This window comes from Oryza sativa, chromosome 7 (assembly GCF_034140825.1).
Source record: "Oryza sativa Japonica Group chromosome 7, ASM3414082v1".
Classification (NCBI taxonomy): domain Eukaryota; kingdom Viridiplantae; phylum Streptophyta; class Magnoliopsida; order Poales; family Poaceae; genus Oryza; species Oryza sativa.
This window is the reverse complement of record NC_089041.1, coordinates 19,516,626-19,542,391: the sequence shown is the minus strand read 5'-3', so window position 1 is coordinate 19,542,391 and position 25,766 is coordinate 19,516,626. Positions and strand designations below refer to the sequence as shown.

General features: G+C 40.6%; 3 protein-coding genes across 3 annotated transcripts; 2 read left to right on the top strand and 1 right to left on the bottom strand.

The window, feature by feature from the left end:
* Positions 1-551: 551 nt before the first annotated feature.
* Positions 552-6,038, top strand: LOC4343341 (SH3 domain-containing protein 3). Its single transcript, XM_015792099.2, has 10 exons — positions 552-885; positions 1,844-1,966; positions 2,221-2,290; positions 3,002-3,150; positions 4,352-4,453; positions 4,570-4,767; positions 4,858-4,920; positions 5,000-5,089; positions 5,171-5,245; positions 5,622-6,038. Exons 1-10 carry the CDS (start codon positions 826-828, stop codon positions 5,736-5,738), a joined length of 1,047 nt encoding a protein of 348 aa, XP_015647585.1. The 5' UTR covers positions 552-825; the 3' UTR covers positions 5,739-6,038.
* A 497-nt stretch (positions 6,039-6,535) lies between these two features.
* Positions 6,536-11,188, bottom strand: LOC4343340 (protein FLX-like 1). Its single transcript, XM_015792098.2, has 5 exons — positions 10,615-11,188; positions 7,760-7,992; positions 7,219-7,373; positions 6,930-7,006; positions 6,536-6,854 (listed from the first exon to the last, which is right to left on the bottom strand). Exons 1-5 carry the CDS (start codon positions 11,110-11,112, stop codon positions 6,747-6,749), a joined length of 1,071 nt encoding a protein of 356 aa, XP_015647584.1. The 5' UTR covers positions 11,113-11,188; the 3' UTR covers positions 6,536-6,746.
* Positions 11,189-16,901: 5,713 nt separating this feature from the next.
* On the top strand, positions 16,902-25,041 carry LOC4343339 (pre-mRNA-splicing factor ATP-dependent RNA helicase DEAH7). The gene is made up of 16 exons (XM_015791727.3): positions 16,902-17,064; positions 17,159-17,279; positions 17,504-17,719; positions 17,799-17,869; positions 17,983-18,247; positions 18,339-18,518; positions 18,613-18,743; positions 19,543-19,640; positions 19,994-20,099; positions 20,691-20,868; positions 21,484-21,713; positions 21,794-21,973; positions 22,323-22,571; positions 22,860-22,921; positions 23,016-23,168; positions 23,257-25,041. The coding sequence occupies exons 1-16, from the start codon at positions 17,059-17,061 to the stop codon at positions 24,851-24,853; spliced, it is 3,843 nt and encodes a 1,280-aa protein (XP_015647213.1). The 5' UTR covers positions 16,902-17,058; the 3' UTR covers positions 24,854-25,041.
* The last annotated feature ends 725 nt before the right edge of the window (positions 25,042-25,766 follow it).

The following is a 25,766-nucleotide window of genomic DNA, read 5'->3' as shown; positions in this document are numbered from 1 at the left end:
ACTAGATTACACTCACCTAACAAGCTCGTGTACCGCTGATGCAATTTACTTCAAAATTAAAGTACTAGTAGCACCTTTTCAAATAAATTTTGTAAATATTTTCTTTATTTTCAATAACTTTGTACTACTAGTATATCTGTAAATGGTTTAGTACTACTCCCTCCGTTTCAGGTTATAAGACGTTTTAACTTTATTCAAAGTCAAACTACTCTAAGTTTGAGGAAAAAAATAGTAATATTTATAATACCATCATAGTTTCATTAAATCTATAATTGAATAAATTTTCATAATATATTAGTCTTGGGTTAAAAATATGAGTACTACTTTTTCTATAAAATTAGTTAAACTTAGAGTAGTTTGACTTTCACTAAAATCAAAACGTGTTAAAACCTGGAATGGAGGGAGTATTAAAATTTGTTTTCTTTCTAGTTCTACCAAAAAGAAAAAAGAAAAATTGTTTGGTTGGTGGCCATCCCATCCACCCATCCGGGCTGACTCCGGCCCAACTGCTCCTCTCTCTCGCATCGGGGTCGCTCCCTCTCTCGGCTCTCGCGCTCGCTTTCTGTCTGTCTCTGCTCTCGCTCCGCCGCCCCGCCTCCTCCGTTCGCCGAGCGCCCGCCGCGTCGCCGGCCGCCACACGGCCAACCTCTTCCTTCCTCGCCGCCCCCTCGCGCTTCCAGTTCCTCCTCCTCCTCCGTTTCTAACTAGCGAGGATTAGGGTTAGCCCTACTACCTTCGCGCTCTTCCCCCAACCCCCGCTTCGCTTCTTCCTCGTCTCGGTCGCAGCACGACGTCCGCTTCAGTGAGGGAAGGGGAGGGAGAGGGATGGATGTGCTGAGGAAGCAGGCGAGCAAGTTCAAGGAGCAGGTCGCCAAGCAGCAGCAGGTTCGGATCCCAGATCTGGGGCCCTTCAGTCTCAGTGTTTGTTAGGGGGAAGGAATGGTTAATTTTGTAGCGGGTGCGATTTCTCCGTTTCCGTTTTGGACTTAGTCGGAGGGTTCTGCGCCATGAGAAAACCAAATAGAAATGGCGACGAGATGGCTCGCTGTTGCAGGAATTTTTTGTCCCTGGGATATCAGATTTAAGCTGTGAATTACTATTCTTGTATCGCCTGATCTGTTCTCTGGGTGGTGGTTGAAATGTGAAACTAAGAGCTATTTTTTATCCTTTTTAGATATAGTTTCCCCTTCTGTTTGCCAGCTGTTAGATTGTTACTGATTTTAGATTAAATATATTTTCCACCAGAGTGTAACCATTAAGATAAAGTATCACAAACTACAGATTTAATAGCAACATTGTCACAAAACTACAAGTTTAGCACCAGTATAATCACAAAACTACAACATTTTATAGCTTGAAGATAACATTAGTGTTAAGGGTTTAAACTCTAAAATCTGTAGTTATGTGAAAAATTTGGTGTTAAATCTGTATTTTTGCGATGTTTTGGTCAAAGTATATGTAGTTTTGTGGAATTTACTCTTAATACAGGAGTAATTTTGTAATGAGGGGCAACATATGCTTGTAAACATTAACATTATGTGTAATTTTAGTTTTTATCCAAGTTACTCAGTCTGTCGGTCGGGTATGTTCGCAATTCTTACAAATGGAAGACATCACGTACGTTAACCTTCCTTTATTAGGCTCGGTCGCCCAATTGACAATTTGATACAATTGTCATAGTGCAATTATATCCATGGGAAGCTTTAATTTGGCTTAGTTGTCACTTATAAAACCATGCCGCTCTCTGTAAATGACTAAATATTTTCTTCTTGGAAGTGTCTGCTAGTGCTTCATGTGCTATATTCATGGTCAAGTCTTCTTTGCTTACATGTTTACATTTCAGGCTGTGATAAAGCAGTTCAGTACTACGGGCTATGAACATTCAGACGCTGTTGTAATTGATGAAGTTGAATTACAGAGACATCAACAGCTTGAGAAATTGTACACTTCTACTCGTTCTGGAAGGGTAAGGAAGGAGAATTGCAGATAGCATAAAATACATACCTATGTAATATGATCAGCTGGCAGCAAATTAATCTTGCATTTATGTTATTGATATATTGCTGGTGTATTTCATTTGACATGTCTGATTTATTCAGTTCATTACACAATGTTTTTAAGACATTAATACAGAAGAGAATATTTGCATGATTACGTGAAATACTTCCCAAGAATTCCATTTTCAGTTATTAAACTCAATGCGTGCATATATGCTAACAGGATTTCCAAAAGGACATTGTTCGAGCGGCTGAAGGTTTGGTTTCTATTGGAATCAGGCATGTTGAAGTGGGTATGTGGTTCATGCCTTCCATCCTCTGTTAGCTTATTATGTCATGTTTGGATTTGCATGCTTTTCCATCATTTTTATGCTTGAATGGTGGGAATATTAATGAGGATCAGATGATAGAACCTCTCTACCTTCCAGAATATGAGGTGTTTAATTTGAGGGATGAGCTGGCTGTAAAATCACCTGATCCAAACTTCTAAACTTCACCTTCTTTGTCTGAGAGCATGATTTATCATGTTTCACGTGGCCAGAACACCAATGGGAAAACGAGGAATGACAATACCCACAAAAACCATGTGATGACATCATAATAGGAGTAGGACGTGCTCATCATGAATGGTGCTATCTTTAGCTAAATGTACTAGAATGGAAACTTCGCTATCGATTATCGGATCCTGCTAACTTGATAATATTTATTACCACTTTTTGATTGGGCTGCCAGTAAATGTTGTGAAGGGGCTTTTGGGAATTGAGAAATGTTCTCTCAACTTGCAAAATCAGAGGATGAATATGTGACAAAAGAATATGACTATCAAATAAAAATTTGAATTTCTTGAGCCTGAGACCTTTTTTGTGAAGACAAGGCAATGGTTAAAAATGTATGCAAGGAATCCTTTTTCAAAAAGAATAGCATTGCATGATCTGCTCGAATCCCCCCAAATTCAACATCTTACGAGTGATACCGGTATACATTTTTCTTTCTTTTGGTCACAGGAACAAAATTTTCAGAGGATTGTTATAGATATGGAGGTGAAAGTAGTGCTAGTGATGAAGCCCTTGCAAAAGCAGCATCTCTGTATGGAGGTGCTCTAAGAAATGTTGAGAAAGAGTACGAAGAATTTAATAGAATTTTATCTTCTCAGGTAACTTTTTTGGATGTTAATTAGTACTGTTCTCACACAGACAAATTTTGCTGGCTTGTGCACAGTAATGTTTATTTCTCTGTACCCTGCATTTATGTTGTCAATCGGTGGTTTTTCTTAGTATGTACATATATATGGTATTTTGAACCCTTCTTTTGTTATTCTTGTATGCCTCAATAGATAGGTGTATCTCTCTGGTAGCTGTACGAGGAGCTACTAGTCTACAAAAAGAGCCTTGCTACTACCAGTGTTCTAAAAGTCGGTGCTAGGCACAGGGTAGCTGCCTCAATTTGGCATTTGATGGTGCATTATGCTGCTGCCCAGCCTTGAGGGCTCTAGTATTTTTATATTGATGTTCTAGTATCTTTCTTGTATGTCATATGCTTGCTAATTGGTTGGAAGCCGCTAGTCAACTTGGTTCTAGGAGCTGCCTAGACTGCATATTGGTGCCCCTAGTCACTAGGCACTTGCTCTTCCAACCATCTGGCGCCTAGCGACTTTTTGGGCCATAGCAAGAAATAACTGTCCTTTTTTTGTTATATCACCAACATAATGCAGTCAGCCTAGCACTCAATCACTTAGGCTGGAGTAGAGAGAATGTACTGGAATTTGCAATGAAATGTTTATGTGCTGAGAAGTGCACATGCATACTCAAGCCTAGATATGTATATACTGATGGATCTCATCCAGTTCATATCTTTACATTGGAGTATATCCTAAAAGTGTACTGATGGAAGGGACCACTAGAGATCTCATTTACAGTCCAGCATATTGAATATGCTGGAAGTCCTTTAGGCTGATGATTGTGGAATCCGAATTTTTATGCTGGTTCATCCTATTCAATAATTGGAAACTTGTCGGTGCATTAAAACCAAGCAGTAATGATGTCTCACCGCCTGGTCCCAATTTTTGCCCTATCTTCTCTCTTAGACACAATTTTCTAGGTCTATTGATCTAAGCCTGGAAATAAAACACCATACAACATTTTCCCTTTACCTTTTGGTGCACGTGATTTATATAGTTGTCATGCAAGCGATCACCAATTCACCATTATTTTGAAGATGCAGTTTTTGTCATTCTTTTTCAGTGCATACTGGGGCTTAGCCTTCAATTAAAGATCTCTAGAAATTTAAGATCTGTAGTATTGCATTGGTCCTTCAATGTATTTTACAAATATACTTCCATTTATTTTGAATTTCAGACTATAGATCCATTGAGGGCTATGGCTGCAGGCGCTCCCCTGGAAGATGCTCGTGGTCTTGCACAACGTTATAGCCGGATGAGACATGAAGCTGAGATCCTTGTATGTATTAGCAACTTGTTCCATATTGCAAGCAAGCAATCTTACTATTGCTACTTCTATGCTTCATAGAATACTTTTCCCCATTATGTATCTTAACCCTCTTGTTTGTCATACAGTCTGCTGAAATTGCTAGAAGGAAGCAACGGGTACGAGAAGCTCCACTTGCTGAGCACACTACGAAGCTTCAACAGTCTGAATCTAAAATGATAGAGCACAAAGCAAGCATGGCTGTGTTAGGAAAGGAAGCTGCTGCTGCACTTGCCGCTGTTGAATCTCAGCAGCAAAGGATAACTCTTCAGCGCCTGGTTGGCATGGTAATGTTGCCTGCCTCTAGCATATAATTCATCTATCACCATTGAGTTGTTTCATTTGATTCTTATCCTTTGTCACTTATCCTGTTGAAGGTAGAAGCAGAAAAGTTATTTCATTTGAGGTTAGCTGCTATACTTGATGATGTTGAAGCTGAGGTAGAATTTTCACTCTGCTTATCATGTAAACTGTCAAAATCTCTTGCATTTCTGAATTTTGCATAATTCTTATTTCTAGATGTCCTCTGAAAAGCAAAAGAGAGAATCTGCACCGCCTACTATTCATTCCCATAAGCGTGCTGAGAAGGCCCAGTACTTCCTTGCTGAGGTTAACATGAGTAACTGACATTACCAAGCAATTATACCATATTTTACATGTCATGTGCATTGAACCTTCTTGTTGCTGCAGGCGGTGCATAACTTCAATGGTACCACAGAAAAGGAGTTGAGTTTAATTGTTGGTGATTATGTCGTTGTTCGTCAGGTCAGTGTCCTAATAATCATTTCATCTGCGAAGTAGTGTGATAATCAGTTTAATCACTGCCCCCATTGCCCGCAGAAAGAATCTTAAGTGATTTTCAATAGTCTCTAGACTAGATGACCAATTAGTGCCTTACTTCCTCTGGCAATGGAACCAATTAGTCTCTGGAGGCTTGTCCTGATCATGTAGTAGCTAGTGATTGTCCTTCTTTCAGGAATAAATTAGCTTGTCAATCAACGAGGGAATAACCAGATGATGTACAAAGTTGGGTAGGGTTGAATCGATTGGTCCAACAAACAATGGTGCTGAATTGTCTAGTGCATTAAGACCTCAATCCAAATTTACCATCTAATTGCCTTTTCATTTGTATCTGCTCTAGATTGCTCCGAATGGTTGGGCCGAAGGAGAATGCAAGGGGGTGGCAGGATGGTTCCCGGCTGCCTACGTGGAGAGGCGTGAAAATATCCCGCCAAACAAAGTCTTCCCGCAAGCATAAACCGCCAAATGCTAGTTGAAAATCTAGATTTGCGCTGCTAAAATCTGTAATTTGGTTTGGGACTGCCATGATTTTTGGTCCTTTTGGAGTTGTTTAGGCCGTATGACTGGTATGTTCTTTGTTCTACCTTGTACATGTTTTAGTAACTTGTGATCAGTATACATGTTTTCCTGGCAGCAGATTAGACAGTAGACTAAAAGCTTTGGCCATTCATGATGATGCCTTTCGAATGTAAAGTTATTTATGTACCAAATTCTTTCGCTAATGATGTGCTTATTGATTGATGATTCCCTTCCGTAACGTATTTGTGTGCTTTCTCTAATGATGTTTATTGATTGATGATTCTGTTCCATAACGTCTTTGTGTGCTTTCCTGTTGAATGCATAAGTAGCGTCATTGTCTGCTCAGAATTCAAAATGCTTATTTGGCCCACAAGATTAGTTGTCGAATTTGACGTATGGTCACAATGATGAAGAATAAAACACCGCGTTGTTTAATGGGATAATTCACAAGTTTAACTCTTTTTTTCCTCCTGTGAAACCTTATTGTTTGCACAATCTTCACAATTCCTCCAATTCCTGCAGCGTGACTGTTCCTGTACAGGAATTCCGACATCACAAATCATCCATTATGTTTCTCAACGAATCTCGCCCGCACTCGTCCATAGATCGATCGAAAGAGATTGCTGCGCCAGAAATGGATGCCTCTAGCGTGGAAAATGCACATCGACGCAAATCTGCAGTCTCCATCAGCATCATGGGATTTGACAGATTTGACCCATCGTAGAACAACAAATCTGGATAGAACTTTTGTCTAGATTTGTTGTATTAGGATAAATCACGTCCTAGGTTGCAACATTTTGAAACGGAGGTAATACATGTACAGCACAACTCACAGTAGAGTATACTAGTAAGTAATACATTCATGATTCACCATTGCATGAAAGCTGTTAGGTTTGTCCCAGAAAAGTATGCTTTTGTAATTTGCTGAACACACCTGAAAAAAAAATCATCTCCGTCCAGTAGCTCTCTGCATGTCATAGGCACCCCAGGGAGCGTGCGTTGAGCCAGGCCCAAACTGGGAGCCGGAATCAGCAGTGTTTGCCTGGGGATGTGGCTTCAAAAGTAGCAAGAAATGAGGATGAAAGAATATGCAAATAGGTATTGCGGAAACAAAGAATAAGAGACATACTTGATTTATGTTGTATCCAGCATTATAAGGATTTGCGGCATATGCGGCCTTAGGATTCCCATAGCCTCCGACGTACACTGCAGGATGGGAGCACCATGTCATGATGAAGTTATATTCCAGATGTGCAACACGGAAAGAGATTTAAACTACATGGTCAACCTTACAAATTATGCCCTTTGGTTGACATGATCTGATTTCAAAACATTAAGTATCCCTACATAACACAGATGGTCCCGAACCACTAAAAAGAGTACTAGAGAAAAATAAGCATCCAGAGTTTGTTAAGTACCTTGATTGCCTCCAGACACAGCAGCTCGTGACCTCTTCTCGGCCTCAGCTCGAAGCTTCTCCACTTCAGAAGCCACTGATATCAATTTCTTCTGCATCTCTTGTCCCTGCTCATAGCTCTCGGCATATCCTTTCTTCTCAACCTCAATGCCAGATCTGCAGGTCAAATAATACAACCATATAAGGTTGAAAAACATAAGGTTATTCTTGGAATTTCACTCTCTCTACTACTCCAGGGGTAACTGGAATTCATTTTGGACAAAAAAAAAGTAAGAGCTCATTCCATTTCAAATTTTAATTATAATAGATCGTAACTTGACCAGACAAACCAAAAGAGTTCATAGAACCAAGAGAATGGCAAAACAAAACAGCGATGGATTGTTTTCTCACAAGTGCAAAGGAGATAGCTAAGATGATTCAGTGGGAAATAGATAACACCAACAATTTTGCATATACAGATTATATTTTTGCAAAAAGACTAAAAATACACATCGCTCTCTTTCAGAACACTGAAAGTGCATATGAAATTAACAAGGCTCTACCTCAAATGTTGTGTTTCATGCCTTATCTCCTGGATCTCAGCTTTTAACGCAGCCACCTGCTGCAGGTCCACTGCTGATCGAGCCAAGTCCTGGGTGAACCCCTGGACCTGACCCATGAGTTCCTGCCTTGCTGCACCCAACTTCTGAATGTCGAGGCGAACCTGTGCAAGCTCTGCCCTCATTTCCTCTACTGCTCGCAGCTCTGCCTCCATCTTCATTGACCTCTCATAGACCTATTAAAATTATTTCTGATGTTACAATCCAAAAAGGCACAAGTCAATTTTACTTGGCATGGGCAGAACTAACCTACTAGCTCACTAAGTCAGATAGCTTTGGGTCAAAGAGACATAAGCTTGACATGACCACATTTGAAAATATTACCAAACAATGCAGTTTCTCTTCAACTGAAAATTTCAATGAACCTTTCTCACTCAGATATGCAGCTTTGAACCTATACTCAACACAAAATATGCATTTAAGTATGATGTATTTAAAGGCAGTGGATTAAGATGATATGTGGAAATAATTGGGGAAAATAGAAGGAAATAAGATATTAAGAACAGATCAGTTAAGATTTTTTTTGGGGGGAAAGAATTACATATGCCATTGTACGACCAGAAGTTTCAAACATCATATCAAGCAGTGTGAAAATACTTACACAGCTCCAATAAACAGAGTTTTCGCATAGCATGTGTTTGGTTTGAGGGCGAGGTGAGATGGGTTGGGTCCATCCCTGTCATTTATTTTCTGTTTGGTTTGAGGGATGGGAATGAACCCTATTTTTTTGTTTGGTTTGAGGGATAAAAAGGGATGGAATGGTCCTATCACCTGTTTGGATGGAGGGATGGAGGGATGGAGTTGGGATAGTTGGATAGAGATACCTCCTCACATTGAGTTAGTGAGGTTACCTCTCACACCGAGCTTTTTTTTTTTCTAACAAAAATGCCCTCTTTTGTGATGTCAATCCACCGTCACATATTTTCACAACTATATATCATGTTGACTATACTGGTAGAGCTGCTAGAGCTATTAATTTGCATATACGTAGATGTCTTTCTCTTTGGTGATGTCTATCCACTATCAGAAATCGAAAATCACGAATCAAGCATCACAGCCAAGCTAGCTCTGCTCCTCAGCTCCAGAATTCAGCTCGTAGCAGTTGACGAGAGAGGATGCGAGGACAAGCAGCAGCAACGAGCAAGAGGATGCGAGAAGGGAGGATGAAGGAGCCGCAGCCGTCACTGACTCTTGTGCACGTGGCCGCCGGCAGCTCGCCCGCACGCATGATGGAGGGAGGAAGGAGCCATGGCCGTTGCTGACTTGCGTGCACGCGGCAGCCACCATGGAGGAGGGAGGAGGAAGGAGTGGCGGCCGTCGCTGACGGCGCGCACGCTACCATCGCCACTCTCGCTCCTGTTGCATCGCTCTCGCTGGGTGGGTAAAAACAGGGAAAAAATAGACTCTGGCTGGGAAGGATAAGGTCACTGTATGGATGGAGGTATGTGCGGGTCACGTGATGTGCGCGGGTGAAGTGGATAGGCGCGGTCCGGCCATTTCTGGCGGACCGTCTCATCCCAAATATTGATGGAATATTCCTTTTTGGTTTCATCCCATTCCACCTAGTCCTTCAACCAAACACCTACAAAAATGGGTTGGCCCCCTCCCAACCCACCAAAATCCCTCCAACTAAACACATGCATAGAGAAAATTCTGGATTTATAGGGAGAACGCTCTGTGCTGTTTAAATTTACTCATTAATTATGATATGCAAATTTCAGTGTATCACTAAGAAAATCTAGAACTTAGCCATGACAGGTTGCATATTTGTCAAATATTAAAATGAACTTTTTCCCTTGTGGACAAATGTTGTGCAAACTTGGCATCCGAAGGGGAAAGTTATTGTGCTTGGCATCGAAAAGGCATAAACATGCGCCTTGTCTACTCTAGCTTGCTGCCATCTCCCCTCTATTCTTAGTTTCTCACTCGTCATTATCTCCCTCCCTGCCGCATTTCCATTGCTTACCAATCTTGCAAGAGGGAGAAGAATAAGATGACTTCAAATGAAGTGAGCAGTTCACGGTTCACCTTGTATGTGAATAAAATCCATACCCAGGATTCATGAATGTGGATATTCACACATCTTATGGAGTTACGGGCATTGCACTTCTAAGTGCTGACCTCCAGCTCCGTGCATTATCAGCATAGGGGGAGACGGATGGAAACAACACTAAGGTGGATGAAGACTACCAAAACAAGAATATGATGGATTGTAGTGGTTCTGCTTGCAAGACTACCAAAACAAGAATACGATGGATTGTAGTGGCTCTGCTTGCAAGCCCAGCCCTTAACCCTACCGTACCTACACTGCCCTCTTTCCAATTTTCTTCTCACTGAATCCCTCACCTTTGCAAACAAAGGCACAATGCAAGGCAAATACAGTATACCACTGGCTCCGACTATCATGCAGTATTTCCCAACGCAAAATTTAGAGGGTTCCAAAATAGACAACATAAGTTCTTATGCTAACATAATCGCTTCAAACAGACCCGCATTATCATGCACCTAATATTTCACAAAGCAAAATTTGGAGGGTTCCAAAATAGACGACATTGGTTATTATGCTTGCATAATCACTTCAAACAGACCCACCGCAATAAAATTTTAGCGCAATTGAGTCAGGAAGTCAAAGTTGGAACTAAATTTGCAAGAGGAATTTATAGTTTTGCCGAACTAAACAGACCAAATATATGCAAGGGATAAGCATCAGGATTCTGTGCTATAGATCGATTTTTCTCATAAGGATTTAGTGGGAAAAAAAACAGAGACAAAATCAGCGCATCAGAAAAGCATCGCACCTCGCGAAGACGGAGTTCGCCTTCCTCCTGGGCAGCGGCAAGGCCGCGAGCGGTGCGGCCGAGCTCGTGCCGCACGGCGGAGACCTCCTGCACGAGCGCCACGTGCGTCGCGGCCAGCCGCTGGTTCTGGCCAAGCAGCACGTGCGCCTCCTCGATCTCCGCGCCGAGCCGCTCCTCCAGCGCCGCCACGACGTGCGGCGCCGGGGGGGGCCCGGCGCCGCCGCCGTGGCCCGCGAACACGTGGTGGCGCGGCGGCTCGCCGAATTCGTCGAGGTGGTGGTGGTGGTGCGGGGGCGGCAGGTGGTGCGGCTCGCGGAAGTCGTCGAGGCGGTGGTGCGGGGGGAGCAGCGGCGGCTCCCGGAAGTCGTCGAGGTGATGAGGCGGCGGGAGGCGGTGGTGGTGGAGCGAGGGAGGAGGCGGGTGGTGGCCCCTGCCCACGCCCCCGCCGCCGCCGCGAGGGAAGGATGGGGGCGGCGGGTTACGGTGGCGGCCGGCCATGGGAGTCGCCGGAACCCTAGGTCAGACCTCGGGCGACCGACGGGAGGAGATTTTGCGCGAATAACCTCGAGTTTCCGAAGAATGGGAGCAGGTGTTCCCTCGCCTTGACTTGCTTTCCATGCGCGATAGCATTTTGGAACAAACGAAATATCAATTCTACATTAATTTCTAAGGAATTTTAAGATGAGTATTTGAACTAATCTTAGTTTAGCTCAATAATATCATATACTCCCTCTATTCTTTTTTCATCAACGTATTAAAAAATGAATTATGTGCTATTGATTGTCACCAAATATACCCTATTCGATTGAAATGTAGTGGTTCGTTATGTTTTTCACATAGGATTACTGCGCTTGTATGTTAAGATGGCTATATATTGGTTGACATGCAACGGCTTTAAATGACTTGTACATAACAATTACTTCTCAACAAAAATTGGCATATCAACTGGTAGACGGGGCCAACAGCACGACGTATACGTTGTTAACAAAAAGTCATGCAAAGAGTGTTGGTACCAGTGCATAGATGAAACAAGTTTGCTCGTCGAAGTTATAGTTATCTTTCTCATTTACTACAAATTGCTTGCAATGTTGAAAGTCAAAATAAGGAGGACATAAGAAAGCAATAACTTTGCTTATCCTATCTTACCGTGAGATATGTAGATGAATGCATGTTATACATTATAGAAAATGGTAGGTGCATATATCTAAATAATATGAAAATAATGTGGAGATAATGATATGACATTGCTTACATATTGAGTTCTAAAAATACAATAAAATTGTAAATGATATGTCATGTTTGAATGATATTTAAAATACTCTAGATAATAATTGCTAGTGGGTGATGATATGGCACAGATGCATGTGATCTAAAACATTTTAGATAATAATTGCTAGTTGGTGATGCTGTGGTACACTTGCATATTGAGCTTTAGTAGTTAGTGGGCATTAACTTTATAGTAAGACTAGATGAAACCCCGTGCGTTGTTGCGGGAGTTTTTGTATGATGTTAGAAGAAATAATAGCTACACTTGTATAATTTTCAGTTTTAATCAACTATTGAAAAAAGCTACAAATAATTAAGATGGTGGGGTTTATAACAATTTATATCATATAGGATTTGATCGTTGAAAAGTAAAATAAAGGTGGTTTGATATTGCTGCGGAAATACATGAGATACTTTCAGTTGTAGTATTCTAAGACTAATCTTTGTGTATGGATAACTGATGGAAATGCCTAGTAAATTGAAATTGCATTTGCTCAAAAGGAATCGGGTGGGTCTACTGCATATATATGCATTTAGATTAAACCAATATGTGACCAATTTTCATTTCCATATCGAACCAATAACCTCTCAAATGGCGTTGGTTCTGTTCAGTTACATGTATGTGATTATTAAAAAATCTAGAAGAATTAATAGAGATTTAGAAGGAGAATAAATGGCACTAACCATGGCCCATGGCCTCTGATCATAAACACACTGCTCAACATCTCACCCATACATGCTTGCGTTACATGCATTCTAAATTAACGCATGCATAAACACACTGCTCAACATCTCGTCCGGGGACCTTCTTATCCAACGGTTCATATGCGATCTCATCCACCGATCGAACGGCTAAGAATTAGCGATGACGTGGAATACTGAGGTTTCAGCTTTGGGTCTTAACTTTATAGAAAAAATAGATATGGGTGATGATCTGACACACTTACATATTGAGCTTTATGAGTTAACAGATACCAACTTTATACTAAGGTAGGATATGACGATCAAAATGAGCACTTTTCACCAAAACATGAAAGCCCAATATTTTTTTTGTGGATGCCTCGCCAACTATGGCTGTGTTCGGCATCCTTTTTCCCAATCGGAACGGTACACACGAAAAACGGAGCGTTTCATTAGCGCGTGATTAGTTAAGTATTAGCTATTTTTTTTCAAAAATAGATTAATTTGATGTTTTAAATAACTATCGTATAGAAACTTTTTGCAAAAACACACCGTTTAGCAGTTTGAAAAGTGTGCGCGTGGAAAACAAGGGAGAGTGGTTGGGGAAAAGGGGTGCCGAACACAGCCTATATTTATCTCAAATTTTCTATGTATACTCATTTATCTTGTCAAATTCACTTGTTGCTTTAGGCACCCTCATCATTTTTCCTTCTATATATGACTTGTTTCAGATTGCCGTATTTGAAAATTTTCATTGATCATTTATCTTGTTTGTTGGTTGTTTTATTAAACATAGTATTGTCATAATCATTGTCAGATAACCAATCATCGGGCTAATTATCAAGAAACTTAAAGCACCCTACCCCACTTCAATGACCAAGATATTCAAGGGCTTAACATTTGAGCGGGACATGTCATTTTACTACCTTTGTCAAAAGCTCGCATATGCCCTGTTATATCATTGAGGAAGAGAAGTAGACTCAATGGATCTAAAGTACCAACACAAGCATGATCCCATGAGGCACGGGATATATAGAGATTAATGTCATAGATATAATGGATAAAGAAATGGTGGCTCTACCCTTAGTTCGCATTCAAAGATTACCAAATATGGTTAATTAGATATATAACATTACAAATTTTTTAATTTTGAAATTTACCACTACTATTCATTTATTTAGAACTATGCTATTGGTATTTGTCTGAAATTGTAATGGTGCCATTGACATACATATTTTACATATATGTGACGGAAATACCCTCATCTTCAACCTCTCTCCTCTCAGTCTCAGACTCTCAGTTGCCTCGGTATAGCAGGAGCAGCAGGAGCTCTTTCTCACTCACTCTCTAATTAATCCTTTTGTGGGTTAATTAGATATATGCTGCCGGTGGAGCTTGGCGTGGTGCCTCTCACCAGCATCGGGGGCTAGTCTCGTCGGCGTCGCCAAGGCGCGGCAGACAACGGGCAGGTAGGAGGAGGCGATGGTGGCGTTGCAGTAGACGGCGGCAGTGGTCGTCCACCACCACGTCGCCACGGCCATGGCCCCGCCAGTGGCGCGAGGACGAATGGAAGACGGCAGGACGCTGGCGACACGAGGATGAGCAGACGAAGCCGGCGATACGAGGTGGACGAGCGGACGCCAGCTCAAGATTCGGCGGAGCTCGGAGCGGACGAGGCTCCGGCCAGCTCTCGGTGGATTCGGCGCCCCCTCTCTCGCTTTATCTGGATCTGGGCGAAGCCACTTGCGGCGGAGCTCGGGCCAGGATGCACCACTGCTCCGGCTAGACGGCGTCGGTGGATCTGTGACAGGGAGGCTCGGGCGTAGCTGCGCACGACCGGTGGCGGAGCTCCATCGTGGCCGGCCTCGTCAACTTCAAAAGTTCTTCCCCGGCGCCGTCTCCCGGCGGCGGGCAGCCGCGCAATACCTCTCCGCCGCCGGATTCCTGGTCATCGTCTCACCGCGCGGAGGGGTCGTATGGTCGTGTCGCCGGGGACTACGTCACTGCGAGGCAGCACTCCGCCGGAGGTGGGGAAGAAGGCTTCGGCTGGTGTTACACAGAAACGAGAGATGGAGGAGGAAGACGGGGGCAATTATGTCCAATACGGCTAAAATATGTAGACTAGTGGCAGGTTTCAACTTACATGCAAATTGTAATGGCGCGGATCCAAATACACAAATTATAATGGCATATCTCAAAACACATCAAATTTATAATGGCATGTATCCAATTAACCTAAAAAATATCAATCTTCTATACAAACCTATGAGGATGTAGTTAGTCATGAAATGTTTTACTAGTACCGTGCTAGAATAAGAATGGATTAAGATATGCAATATAAGGTATTTTAGGACCCATAAACCTTGTGTACTTGGCCTTGATGTTAGCCAATTATGTTGAACAACCATAATCTTCTCATTTGTGTTATCCCCACCCATCTAAAGTTGTTTGATTAGTAAATCAAGGAACAATTATGTCAAACAAACATCAATTCACTATCCTATAAAGTAGAAAGTAAATATTATATATTTTTTGAGTATTTAATAAATACCGTTCTTTCCATCCTAAAATGTAACAATTTTTAGTTATGAATGCAGGCAAGAGTTTCTGGGACAGAGAGACACATAGAGCAATGTGTTCTATATTACATGTAGTTTGTGCAGCGTTCTTTCCATGACTTTAGAGAGATTTGTAGCACACGTGAAACGAGAAAACTCATTAACATGTGATTATTAAGTATTAACTATTATAAAAAATTTAAAAATAGATTTATTTGATTTTTTTAAACAACTCATATAAACTTTTATTATAAAATATGCACCATTTAACAGTTTGAATAACGTGTTAACGAAAAATGAGTAAGTTGAAATTTGGAGTTGAAGAAAATAACTGGGCCTAAGACTATAATACAATCCTTACTCAACATTCAATATTTGTTCCAAAAAGGACAAAAATATCCGAAATGGTTTTAGTATTTATCTCATCTTCATGCTTCAAAGGTTACTTTTTATACGTTAAATTAATAAAAGGAAGGAAAGCCAAGAGTAAATTCTTTATTTTTCATGGAAGTTGACTTAGTCCCTTATTTTCTCTCGGAAACTCTCTCTCCCTTTATTGTGACATCACCCTTCATTTTTAACTATTCTTCTTTATTTGCCCAAAGAACCATAAAAGTATTTTTTTTGCCCTTGGTAGTTCACAAGAGGTGCTCTCTCATGGCAAATATTTTGTTATCACTTACAAAATTCATAATTATGATGCTTGATGAAGAGTGTAATTGAACTGGTAATGATGCACCAACTAATTATTATGATCTCAAGAATTTCTTAACACCTTTTTCATTATTACCCTTTTTATTCCCATATGGTATGAGGGTACCACACATTCCAAATAAATTCATAATCTGCCCTTTTTTTTAAAAAAAATTCTCATTAATGAAACTAAAACTGTATGTTCATAATTTTATTCATCAATATGTGTTGTTTGGATGACACATGTTAATTAAAGAAAATAATACTATTACGATTTTTTTAAAAATTTACATATGATGCAACGAATAAAAGATATACTTATGATACCATATCCCAATTTTATTTTTTTCCGTTTAAAGAAAATAATTTATTAGATTCTACTATTCATGCAGGGGTAAGATGGGCATTTTTTGAAAAATTTAAATGAAGAACCACTCAAGGGCAAATAAAAAAAGTTGAGAAAAAAGAGACAATAAAAGGGGAGCCAATTTTATGAGGGCCAAATATACTATTATAAAAATTAAAGATGTTTTTGCCGGTATTTTGGTACGTCATCCGTGTATGAGTCGGTTTTTAAGTTCGTTTGCTTTTGAAATACATATCCATATTTGAGTCAGTTTTTAAAATCGTTCACTTTTGGTAATACAGAAGGAATCATATAAGAAATATGTTTAAAAAAACTCGTATGTTAACTTGAGACGATCGGATTCCTAACTGCAGCTCATGATTTTCTAAAAATATATATATATCCAAGCAGACTCCCACACTGAATTTTATCTTAACTAAACCATATAATAAGATTAAAATAGACTTTACCCGTTGCAACACATGGACATTTTTTCTAAGTAGAGAATACATTCAATAATTTAGAGGGCAAATAAGTAATTATCTCGGAATCCAAGATTATGTTTAACCGTTACCACCATTTACTTTGCACTAGAGTACAAAATTCTCTAACCGACCTAGTAAAAACACAGCTTGTAATAACATCAAACCTACAGGGTCCCAAGTGGAAAACTCCCGTTGGGATTTTTACATCCCAATCCCTCCCGCTACCAACAAATCCCAAATCCCCCACGCCCTCACCTCACCTCTCCAGATTCGGAGGGGCCAAAATCAAAATCCACCCGCCGACCTCTTCCCCTCCCCCCTCTCTTTCCCTCTCGCCGCCGCCGCCGCCGATTCCCAGTCGAACCGGCGCCGCCCGGTGCTCGGAGGCCGCCCTCCGCTCCGCCCGCCGGCGACCATGGAGGTGAGTAATCTGTTTCGAGCGCGTTGGGGTTTTGGGGTAGTCAGCGAGCTTTTGGTCTCACGCCGAGATGGCGCTTCCTCTCTCTTTGTTCCAGGGGGACATGGACGCGACGATGACAACCCTGGGGCCGGAGGACGACACGGGCGCGCAGGGGCTGATCCTGCCGAGCAGGGATAGGGTCATGTACCGGCCGCCGCCGGGGAAGTCCGCCCTAGGTATGGTGGTGCTTGGTTTTACTTCTGCTTCTGTATTTGACGAGACTTCAGGAAATTTTGATTTTAAGTGGATTTCTAGAGTTGCTAGGGAGTTCGATTTCCGCGAGCGAGATTAGTGTGTAAAACTTGATGAGCAGATCCCAATTTGAATTTGACTCAGAAATCGTCGAGGCCTGCAAAATCTAGAGCTCGGGTGAGCTGATTCTGAGATGTGGTTTTTGCAGGTTTGGACCTCCTCGCGCACAGGAAACGGGAAGCAGAAGGCGGCAATGCCTTCAAGCCGCCGCCTCAGAAGGTAGTGGCAGCTGCTACTTCAATCGATGAAGATGAGAAGCCGGGACCTGCGGAGAGTGATGAGAAGAGCCTGAGCAGTGGCCATCGTGGCAGTGTTTCTCGCCGCTATCGAGGAGCCAACTCTGATGAGAGAACCTCTTTCAAAGGTCCTATATATATACACTCTTGTATGTTACAAATGCAAATGATTGTCCATTGTAACTAAAGCGTTATCGCCATTTTCAGAACCTACCATCACTGATGAGGATGGAAGGGGTCCTTCACCCAGTCACCGAGATGGATCTTATCGACAAGATGTTAGTGATTACTTGTGTCCCATATTACTTTGGGAACTTCATAAAGAATCTGGCTGTTTTATTTTCTCTTCACCTTACTAACCAAGTCTGTTTCTGTTCATGTCGTTTTACAGACCCACAAATCTAGAAGTTCTCAAGGTTCCCATTCTCGTAGCACTCCTCGTAGATATGATGACTATGAGGATAGGGGATCCCGTGATAAACATGGAGAACGGGAAAGATCTGCATCCATTGGCTATAGTAGCAGTGGAAGGCGGGGACACCATGATGATAGAGAATCGCATAATAGGCGTGATGAACGTGAGAGATCTACATCCGTTGACTACATGAACAAGCGAAGTCGGCATGAGCATAGCTCAAGAAGCTCAAGAACACCTGGTATCATGTTTGTTATCTTATTCTTTTCATGCTTAGGCTAATTGGCTTGTCACTTGCTGATAAAATTGTGGCTGTGATTGCAAATTGTTAGCAAGATCTGATTGGGACAGTGGCCGATGGGAATGGGAAGATACACCTCGTCGGGAGTACCGTGATGATCGCTCAAATTCCCATAGACAACATCCTTCACCATCTCCTATGCTTGCAGCTGCATCCCCTGATGCACGCTTAGTGTCTCCTTGGCTAGGTGGGAATACGCCACGTTATGCAGGTAACAAAAGCTCAGCTATTCAATGTTGTTTGCACTTTTCTTCTTTAATTTAAATCAAATAAATCATACTTCTATTGTTGTTTTGAATATCCAGCATCCCCATGGGATAACGTATCTCCATCACCTGCACCAATTCGCGCTTCTGGTTCATCAAAAGGGTCTTCTTATCCACGTTCTGGTGGAAGATCCCACCAGCTTACTTTTTCGTCTACATCTGCATCAAATGTAAGTCAGGATTCTGTTTTCACAAAACATGCCTTTATGTAGGAAAAATCAAAACATGCCTTTATACAGGAAAAATCAGGTGTTTTTTTTTTTTGCATTCATCTCATATGTTGCAAGTTCGGTATGATTATTTTAAGACATCCATACACCCAGGAGGTGAAGTAGAGTAGACGAAGATTGTAGTCCTATGGGCTATATACATTGTAGAGAGTTGGAAGCCCCATTCATACATTCCTAAACACTATCACATCTATTGAGAAATTAATCCTCCTTTTAGCACGACAGTCTTTTAATGTTGAATCTCCTGGAATGCCGATTTTTAGAAGTGGTAACTCTGCTGGTAATTTAATTCAACCATTTAGACCAGTGCTCGAAACAATGATAAATGTAATGAAGCATGTATTTTGTTCACTTTTTTCTCTCTATCTGTGTTTTTAGAATAATTGTCATTGGATGTTCGATATTTATTTCTATGAACTGAACGTGTGTATAGCATTACTTAAACTATAACTGAAGTAATGTTACGAAATTACCATGTGACTGATCTAAGTTGCTTTAATTTTTCTGCCTCTTTCTGTCTGAAGAGTATTACAGTTAGGCTACTATGTAATTCATTTAATTATTTCATGTACTTTCAATCAAACAATAGACTTGATTGAGTCTATTTGGTATTTACTGACAGAAGTCTAACTAACTTTAAGTTTCATGTTGTTTGTGGATCACTTTATAGTATATTGCAAGTTCTCATTTTGTTTCTTCACTGGTCATTCTGACAATAACCTCTACCCTGTTATCTCAGGACAGGGAATCTGATAGAAGCCCCTCAGATGCCGATGGCAACTATGAGATATCTGAAGAAATGATGCAGGAGATGGATTATAATGCTGATCGTGCGTGGTACTTTTCTTTCCTCATAAAATTTCCCTGGTTTTTGTATTCAAAAGGATGATGTAGGTGTCTGATAGAAAAAAAATATATTTGCAAACCAAGTGATCAACAAAGCCTTTCAATTGCTGCTGTTGCATTTATTGGCTCCATTTATAATAGCTAAAAATGGTAATGGCATCTGAAGTAAGTTGGCACAATGATGTTTTTCATATATCTGTAACAAAATTCTGATTTTATGCCATAGTTCTATCCAGACATGGTAGTGTAGAGATATGAAAGTACAATGATTTTTGACATTCTCTTATCATTATACAACAACAAATTGATTACACATTCTTCTAACCTTTACAAATATACTCCAGGTATGATTGTGAAGAACACAACACCATGTTTGATGGTGATAATTCTATGTATCTTGAAGATGATAGTTCCTACAAAAAGAGGGAAGCACAATTACCAAAGCGGCTGGTAAGTTCCTTGCTTGTTTACATCTCCCGTGCTTCCATGCACTTCGTGTTAGCCTTCATAAGTTCTTATTTGTTCTGAGTAATTGAGTAGAACTTATTGCAGCTACAGCCTCTATGAAACCATGAATATATCTGATTAATTAGTAAATGATAAGGTCGTGCTATTGTGGCGCTGGACTGAATGTATGGATCTGATACTTCTATCTTCTAGCAAGACTCCGCCTTTGTAAAAATGTCTTGCATTTTGTGATTTACTGTAAACATCCGATAATTTGTACTCAGACATGTAAAAGTGCACCGGTAAGAAGTAAAGTAAGGCTTGAGAATACCACCAAATTAGATGTATGTTTTTTCCTTGTTCAAGTTCCTTATGTATATTATGAAAATTGCATCATCATTAGGAAATTGTATTCATTTAACTTTTTTCAAGACTGCCAAACCCATGTGCAGCAAGACCTGCAAAAAATTGGATGGTCAAGAATTATCCACTTAGTTTTTCAGTAAATATAGTTATTTTGTAATAATTTTTCATATCTTTAACTTGTAGAGAATGTCTTGTATTCTGATTTCTTACTATTTTTATTGGGTGCAGACTCGTAAAGATGGCAGTCTGATGACCCTTGCTCAGAGCAAGAAGTTATCACAGATGACTGCTGATAATGCTCAATGGGAGGATAGACAGTTGTTGAGATCTGGAGCTGTCAGAGGAACAGAGGTGCAGACAGAATTTGATGATGAGGACGAAAGGAAAGTAATACTTCTTGTTCATGGTACGTTCTTCGAATATCGCAGCCTCTTATCGATGTTATAGTTGTCACTAAACAAGCTACGAAAATGTTTGGAAAGCATCTATCTATTTCTCATGTAATGGTGTATATGCAATTTTACTTATGAAAATAATAGACACTATTTATGTTGGTAAGGTAAGCTCGCAGTTGTACTAACTGATGAGGTCCTTGCATCTATTTATCTTATTATGCATTTACTATTACGTGCATTTGCTAGTAGATGTGGCTGCTTCATGTGATCCTTCTTGTAGATACTCTCGGAACTTCTATGTCGCAGAAAGAATGAAACAAGCAGATATTGAATTAATAGCGGTTATGAGCTGTGAACATATGTAGGAGAGGTGTTATGTACCATTTTCAGGGCACATATTTCCACCTTTCCTGTCTATGTCAGTCTGAAACTTCTAACCTGCATTAGGAGTTATCTATGTTCTCTGTTTTCTCTGTTGTACATGCTACATTGTATCGAATTTTGAAGAGAATAGAACATTACCTAGCGTGCTGCATACTTGTTTCACAAAGTTTTTTTACTACTACTTGTTTACAATATATTGATGCTGTTGAACTTAAAAATGCTGACGGTATAATTTTTTGCAGACACAAAACCCCCATTCCTGGATGGGCGAGTTGTATTCACAAAACAAGCAGAACCTGTAATGCCACTGAAGGACCCAACCTCCGATATGGCAATAGTTGCACGCAAAGGTTCTGCTTTGGTCAGGGAAATTCGTGAAAAACAGAGCATGAATAAGTCACGCCAACGCTTTTGGGAGCTCGCTGGATCTAAGCTTGGAAATATTTTGGGTGTTGAGAAAACGGCTGAACAGGTAGATTATTTGCCATAATATATATAGTCCTAATAGTGTTTAGCTGGTACGCTTTACTTATTTTTTTTTTGAAAAATCAGGTTGATGCAGATACTGCTACTGTTGGTGACCAAGGTGAGATTGATTTTAAAGAGGAAGCAAAATTTTCACAGCACATGAAGGTAAAAGCAGAAGCTGTTAGCGACTTTGCAAAATCAAAATCTCTTTCTCAACAGAGGCAATATCTTCCGATATTTACTGTACGGGATGACTTGCTACAGGTTTGTAACTAAAGTTTATAAACTCATTTTCAGTATTTTATTTGCAGTTTTCATTTTGTTTTCCTATGCTAGTTTACAGCATTTGTTATGTTTGAGGTATGTTGCTTTTCTATAGTGTAAATTATTCAAAAACAAATCGGTAGAATATTTTGAATATGGTTTTGATGATTGTAGTACACCTATGCAGCTATCCTCAAGGAGAAAGGTCAAGATAATAATTCTTGCCCTTCAGAAAATTGTAATTAATTTGAAAATCAAGTTTCCTTTGGAAGATGTTGATTTTTAGTTTCTTTCAAAAGGATGCAGTGGTACAAGTTCTTGATTACCTTGTTTTGATTTCATTGAGCAGGTTGTGCGTGAAAATCAAGTAGTTGTGGTGGTTGGTGAAACTGGCTCTGGGAAGACTACCCAGCTGACTCAGTATCTGCATGAGGATGGATATACCACCACCGGCATTGTTGGCTGTACTCAACCTAGACGTGTGGCTGCCATGAGTGTTGCTAAAAGAGTTAGTGAAGAAATGGAGACTGAGTTGGGACATAAAGTTGGATATGCAATTCGATTTGAGGACATGACTAGTCCCAACACTATAATAAAGGTATATTGCTTCTTGTGTTTTGATACTCCTTGGTTGATGACTTGTCTTTTCACTTGGTAGTAGGAAGTTTCCTAAAACTAGAATATGCTTAGGTTAGTAGCCTAGTTTGGGTGCAGCATTAGCTATTAGGTTGTTAGCATTATGAATTTTACATCAAATGAACACAACACACTTCATGCCAGAACAATGTTATGCCATTTAGGAAATTAAAAAAATTGATTGATGCTTTGTTGTAGTAATGGAGATCTAACATGGTTTCTGCTTCTGTTTGGGATTTTTTTTGGGCAGTATATGACAGATGGAGTGCTGCTTCGGGAAACCTTGAAAGATGCTGACCTTGACAAATATCGGTATGCTGATAGCTCTCTTACCGTTGATAGAACTAAATACAGTATCAAAATACTGCTTCCCAAATGCTAAAGCACCTTTCCTTACTTTTTTTAGTGTTATTGTCATGGATGAAGCACATGAGAGATCACTCAATACTGATGTTTTGTTTGGCATACTGAAGAAGGTTGTTGCACGTCGACGAGATTTTAAGCTAATTGTCACATCTGCAACCCTAAATGCGGACAAATTCTCAAAATTTTTTGGAGGGTAAGATAACTTGCTCTGTTTCTTTTTCCTAGTAAGATTTGAATCCATTTTCTATTTTGCTAATCTTGTAACATTTCTTTATCCGCAGAGTGCCTGTCTTCCATATTCCTGGCAGGACATTTCCTGTAAATATCATGTTCAGCAAAACACCATGTGAAGACTATGTGGAAGCGGCAGTGAAGCAGGCTATGACAATCCACATAACCAGTGGCCCTGGGGATATACTTATATTTATGACAGGGCAAGAGGAAATTGAGGCTACCTGCTATGCGCTTGCTGAGCGCCTGGAGCAGCTGATATCATCATCCACCAAGACTGTACCCAAGCTCTCCATCTTGCCCATCTACTCGCAGTTGCCTGCTGACCTGCAGGCCAAAATCTTTCAGAAGGCAGAAGAGGGCACTCGCAAATGCATTGTTGCTACCAACATTGCTGAGACCTCGCTCACTGTGGATGGTATTTTTTATGTCATTGATACTGGGTATGGAAAGATGAAGGTGTACAATCCACGGATGGGTATGGATGCTCTTCAGGTTTTTCCAGTTAGTCGAGCAGCTGCAGATCAGCGTGCAGGACGTGCAGGAAGAACTGGTCCTGGCACATGCTACAGACTGTTCACAGAATCAGCTTACCAGAATGAGATGCTACCTAACCCAGTGCCTGAGATCCAAAGGACCAATCTGGGGAATGTGGTTCTGCTACTGAAATCTCTGAAAGTCGAAAACTTGCTTGACTTTGACTTCATGGACCCACCCCCGCAGGAGAACATCCTCAACTCCATGTACCAGCTCTGGGTGTTGGGTGCCTTGAACAATGTTGGTGCTCTTACAGTAATAGGTTGGAAGATGGTTGAATTCCCGTTGGACCCAACTCTAGCAAAGATGCTTCTCATGGGAGAACAGCTGGAGTGCCTTGATGAAGTACTGACCATTGTGTCAATGCTCTCGGTGCCCTCAGTCTTCTTTCGTCCCAAAGATCGAGCAGAGGAGAGTGATGCAGCAAGGGAGAAATTTTTTGTTCCAGAATCTGATCATTTAACTCTTCTGAATGTCTACCTGCAATGGAAGTCGAACCAATATCGTGGAGACTGGTGTAATGACCACTTCCTCCATGTCAAGGGTCTCCGAAAGGCTCGAGAAGTAAGGTCACAGCTATTGGACATACTGAAAACCCTGAAGATCCCACTGACATCATGCCATATGGAATGGGATGTGGTGAGAAAAGCCATCTGCTCTGCATACTTCCATAATGCCGCGAGGTTGAAGGGTGTCGGGGAGTATGTGAACTGCCGGAACGGGATGCCATGCCACCTCCACCCCAGCAGTGCACTCTACGGCCTTGGTTACACCCCTGACTATGTTGTCTACCATGAGCTTGTCCTGACGACCAAAGAGTACATGCAGTGCGTCACCGCTGTTGACCCGCAGTGGCTGGCAGAGTTGGGCCCTATGTTCTTCTCTGTTAAGGAAACCGACACCTCGCTCCTCGACCATAAGAAGAGGCAGAAGGAGGACAAGACCGCGATGGAGGAGGAGATGGAGAAGCTGAGGCAAGAACAAGCCGAGGCCGCACGGCTTGAGAAGGAGAGGGAGCGAGAGAAGAGAGCTAAGCAGCAGCAGCAAGTTTCTATGCCGGGCTTGAAGAAAGGCTCGACATACTTGAGGCCCAAAAGGATGGGTCTATAGATGAGAAAACTTGATGAAAGTATTCAATGTACTGTGATTTTGTTATATCGAGGGCTCTTGTACAAATACAGCTACGCTGACTCCTGAGCTATTGTAGTATGTACCATTCTGCATGTATAACACATGGATGAATGTAACGATTACGCCACATTTGGCAAGTCTGCAATGCTGTAATGATCCTTGTCTTCTGTGTTGTTGAAACGAAGACTGTTATCCTTGTTTATGGTTCTTTTGCGTTGTTAAAATGAAGTATCATGCTAATATTTGCTTACAGGGATATCCACCTTTCATTCTGAACTTTACAGGAGTAACGTACTATTGTCAAAACAGCGTATTCCACGGGAGAAATTCAACGCACATTATAGACCTGCTTGTTTTATATTGGCATGGTATTCAATGGTCTTGAAATTATAATGGCACGCAGCTTTAAATAGGTGAATACTAATAATATATTTTAAAACCATAAAAGTTATAATACCATTAAATCTAATTAAAAATTATATCAATAGAAAATAGACGGAAAAAATAAAGTAATACTATCTCCGTCCAAAAAAAATTATAATTCTAGGTTGTTAGTGTTAAGGTTTGAGAAGAAAAACCATAATGCCTCTTATTAAATAGTGTATAGGTCAGAATGGAAGGGAAGTAATGAATGGAATCATTAGTACTCTATTGGATAATTATTTGGGGATAAATTTAAATCCTAAAAATACAATTATTATGGGATAGATGTATAGTAATTTTTTTTATTAAAAGAGACAGATGAAAAATACGAATATTAGAATTCCAAAATTGAAATGACATTAGTACTCTATTGGATAATTATTTGGGGACATTTAAATCATAGAAATACAATTATTATGCGATAGATGTAGTGGAATTTTGTTAAAAGAGACTGAGATGAAAAATACGA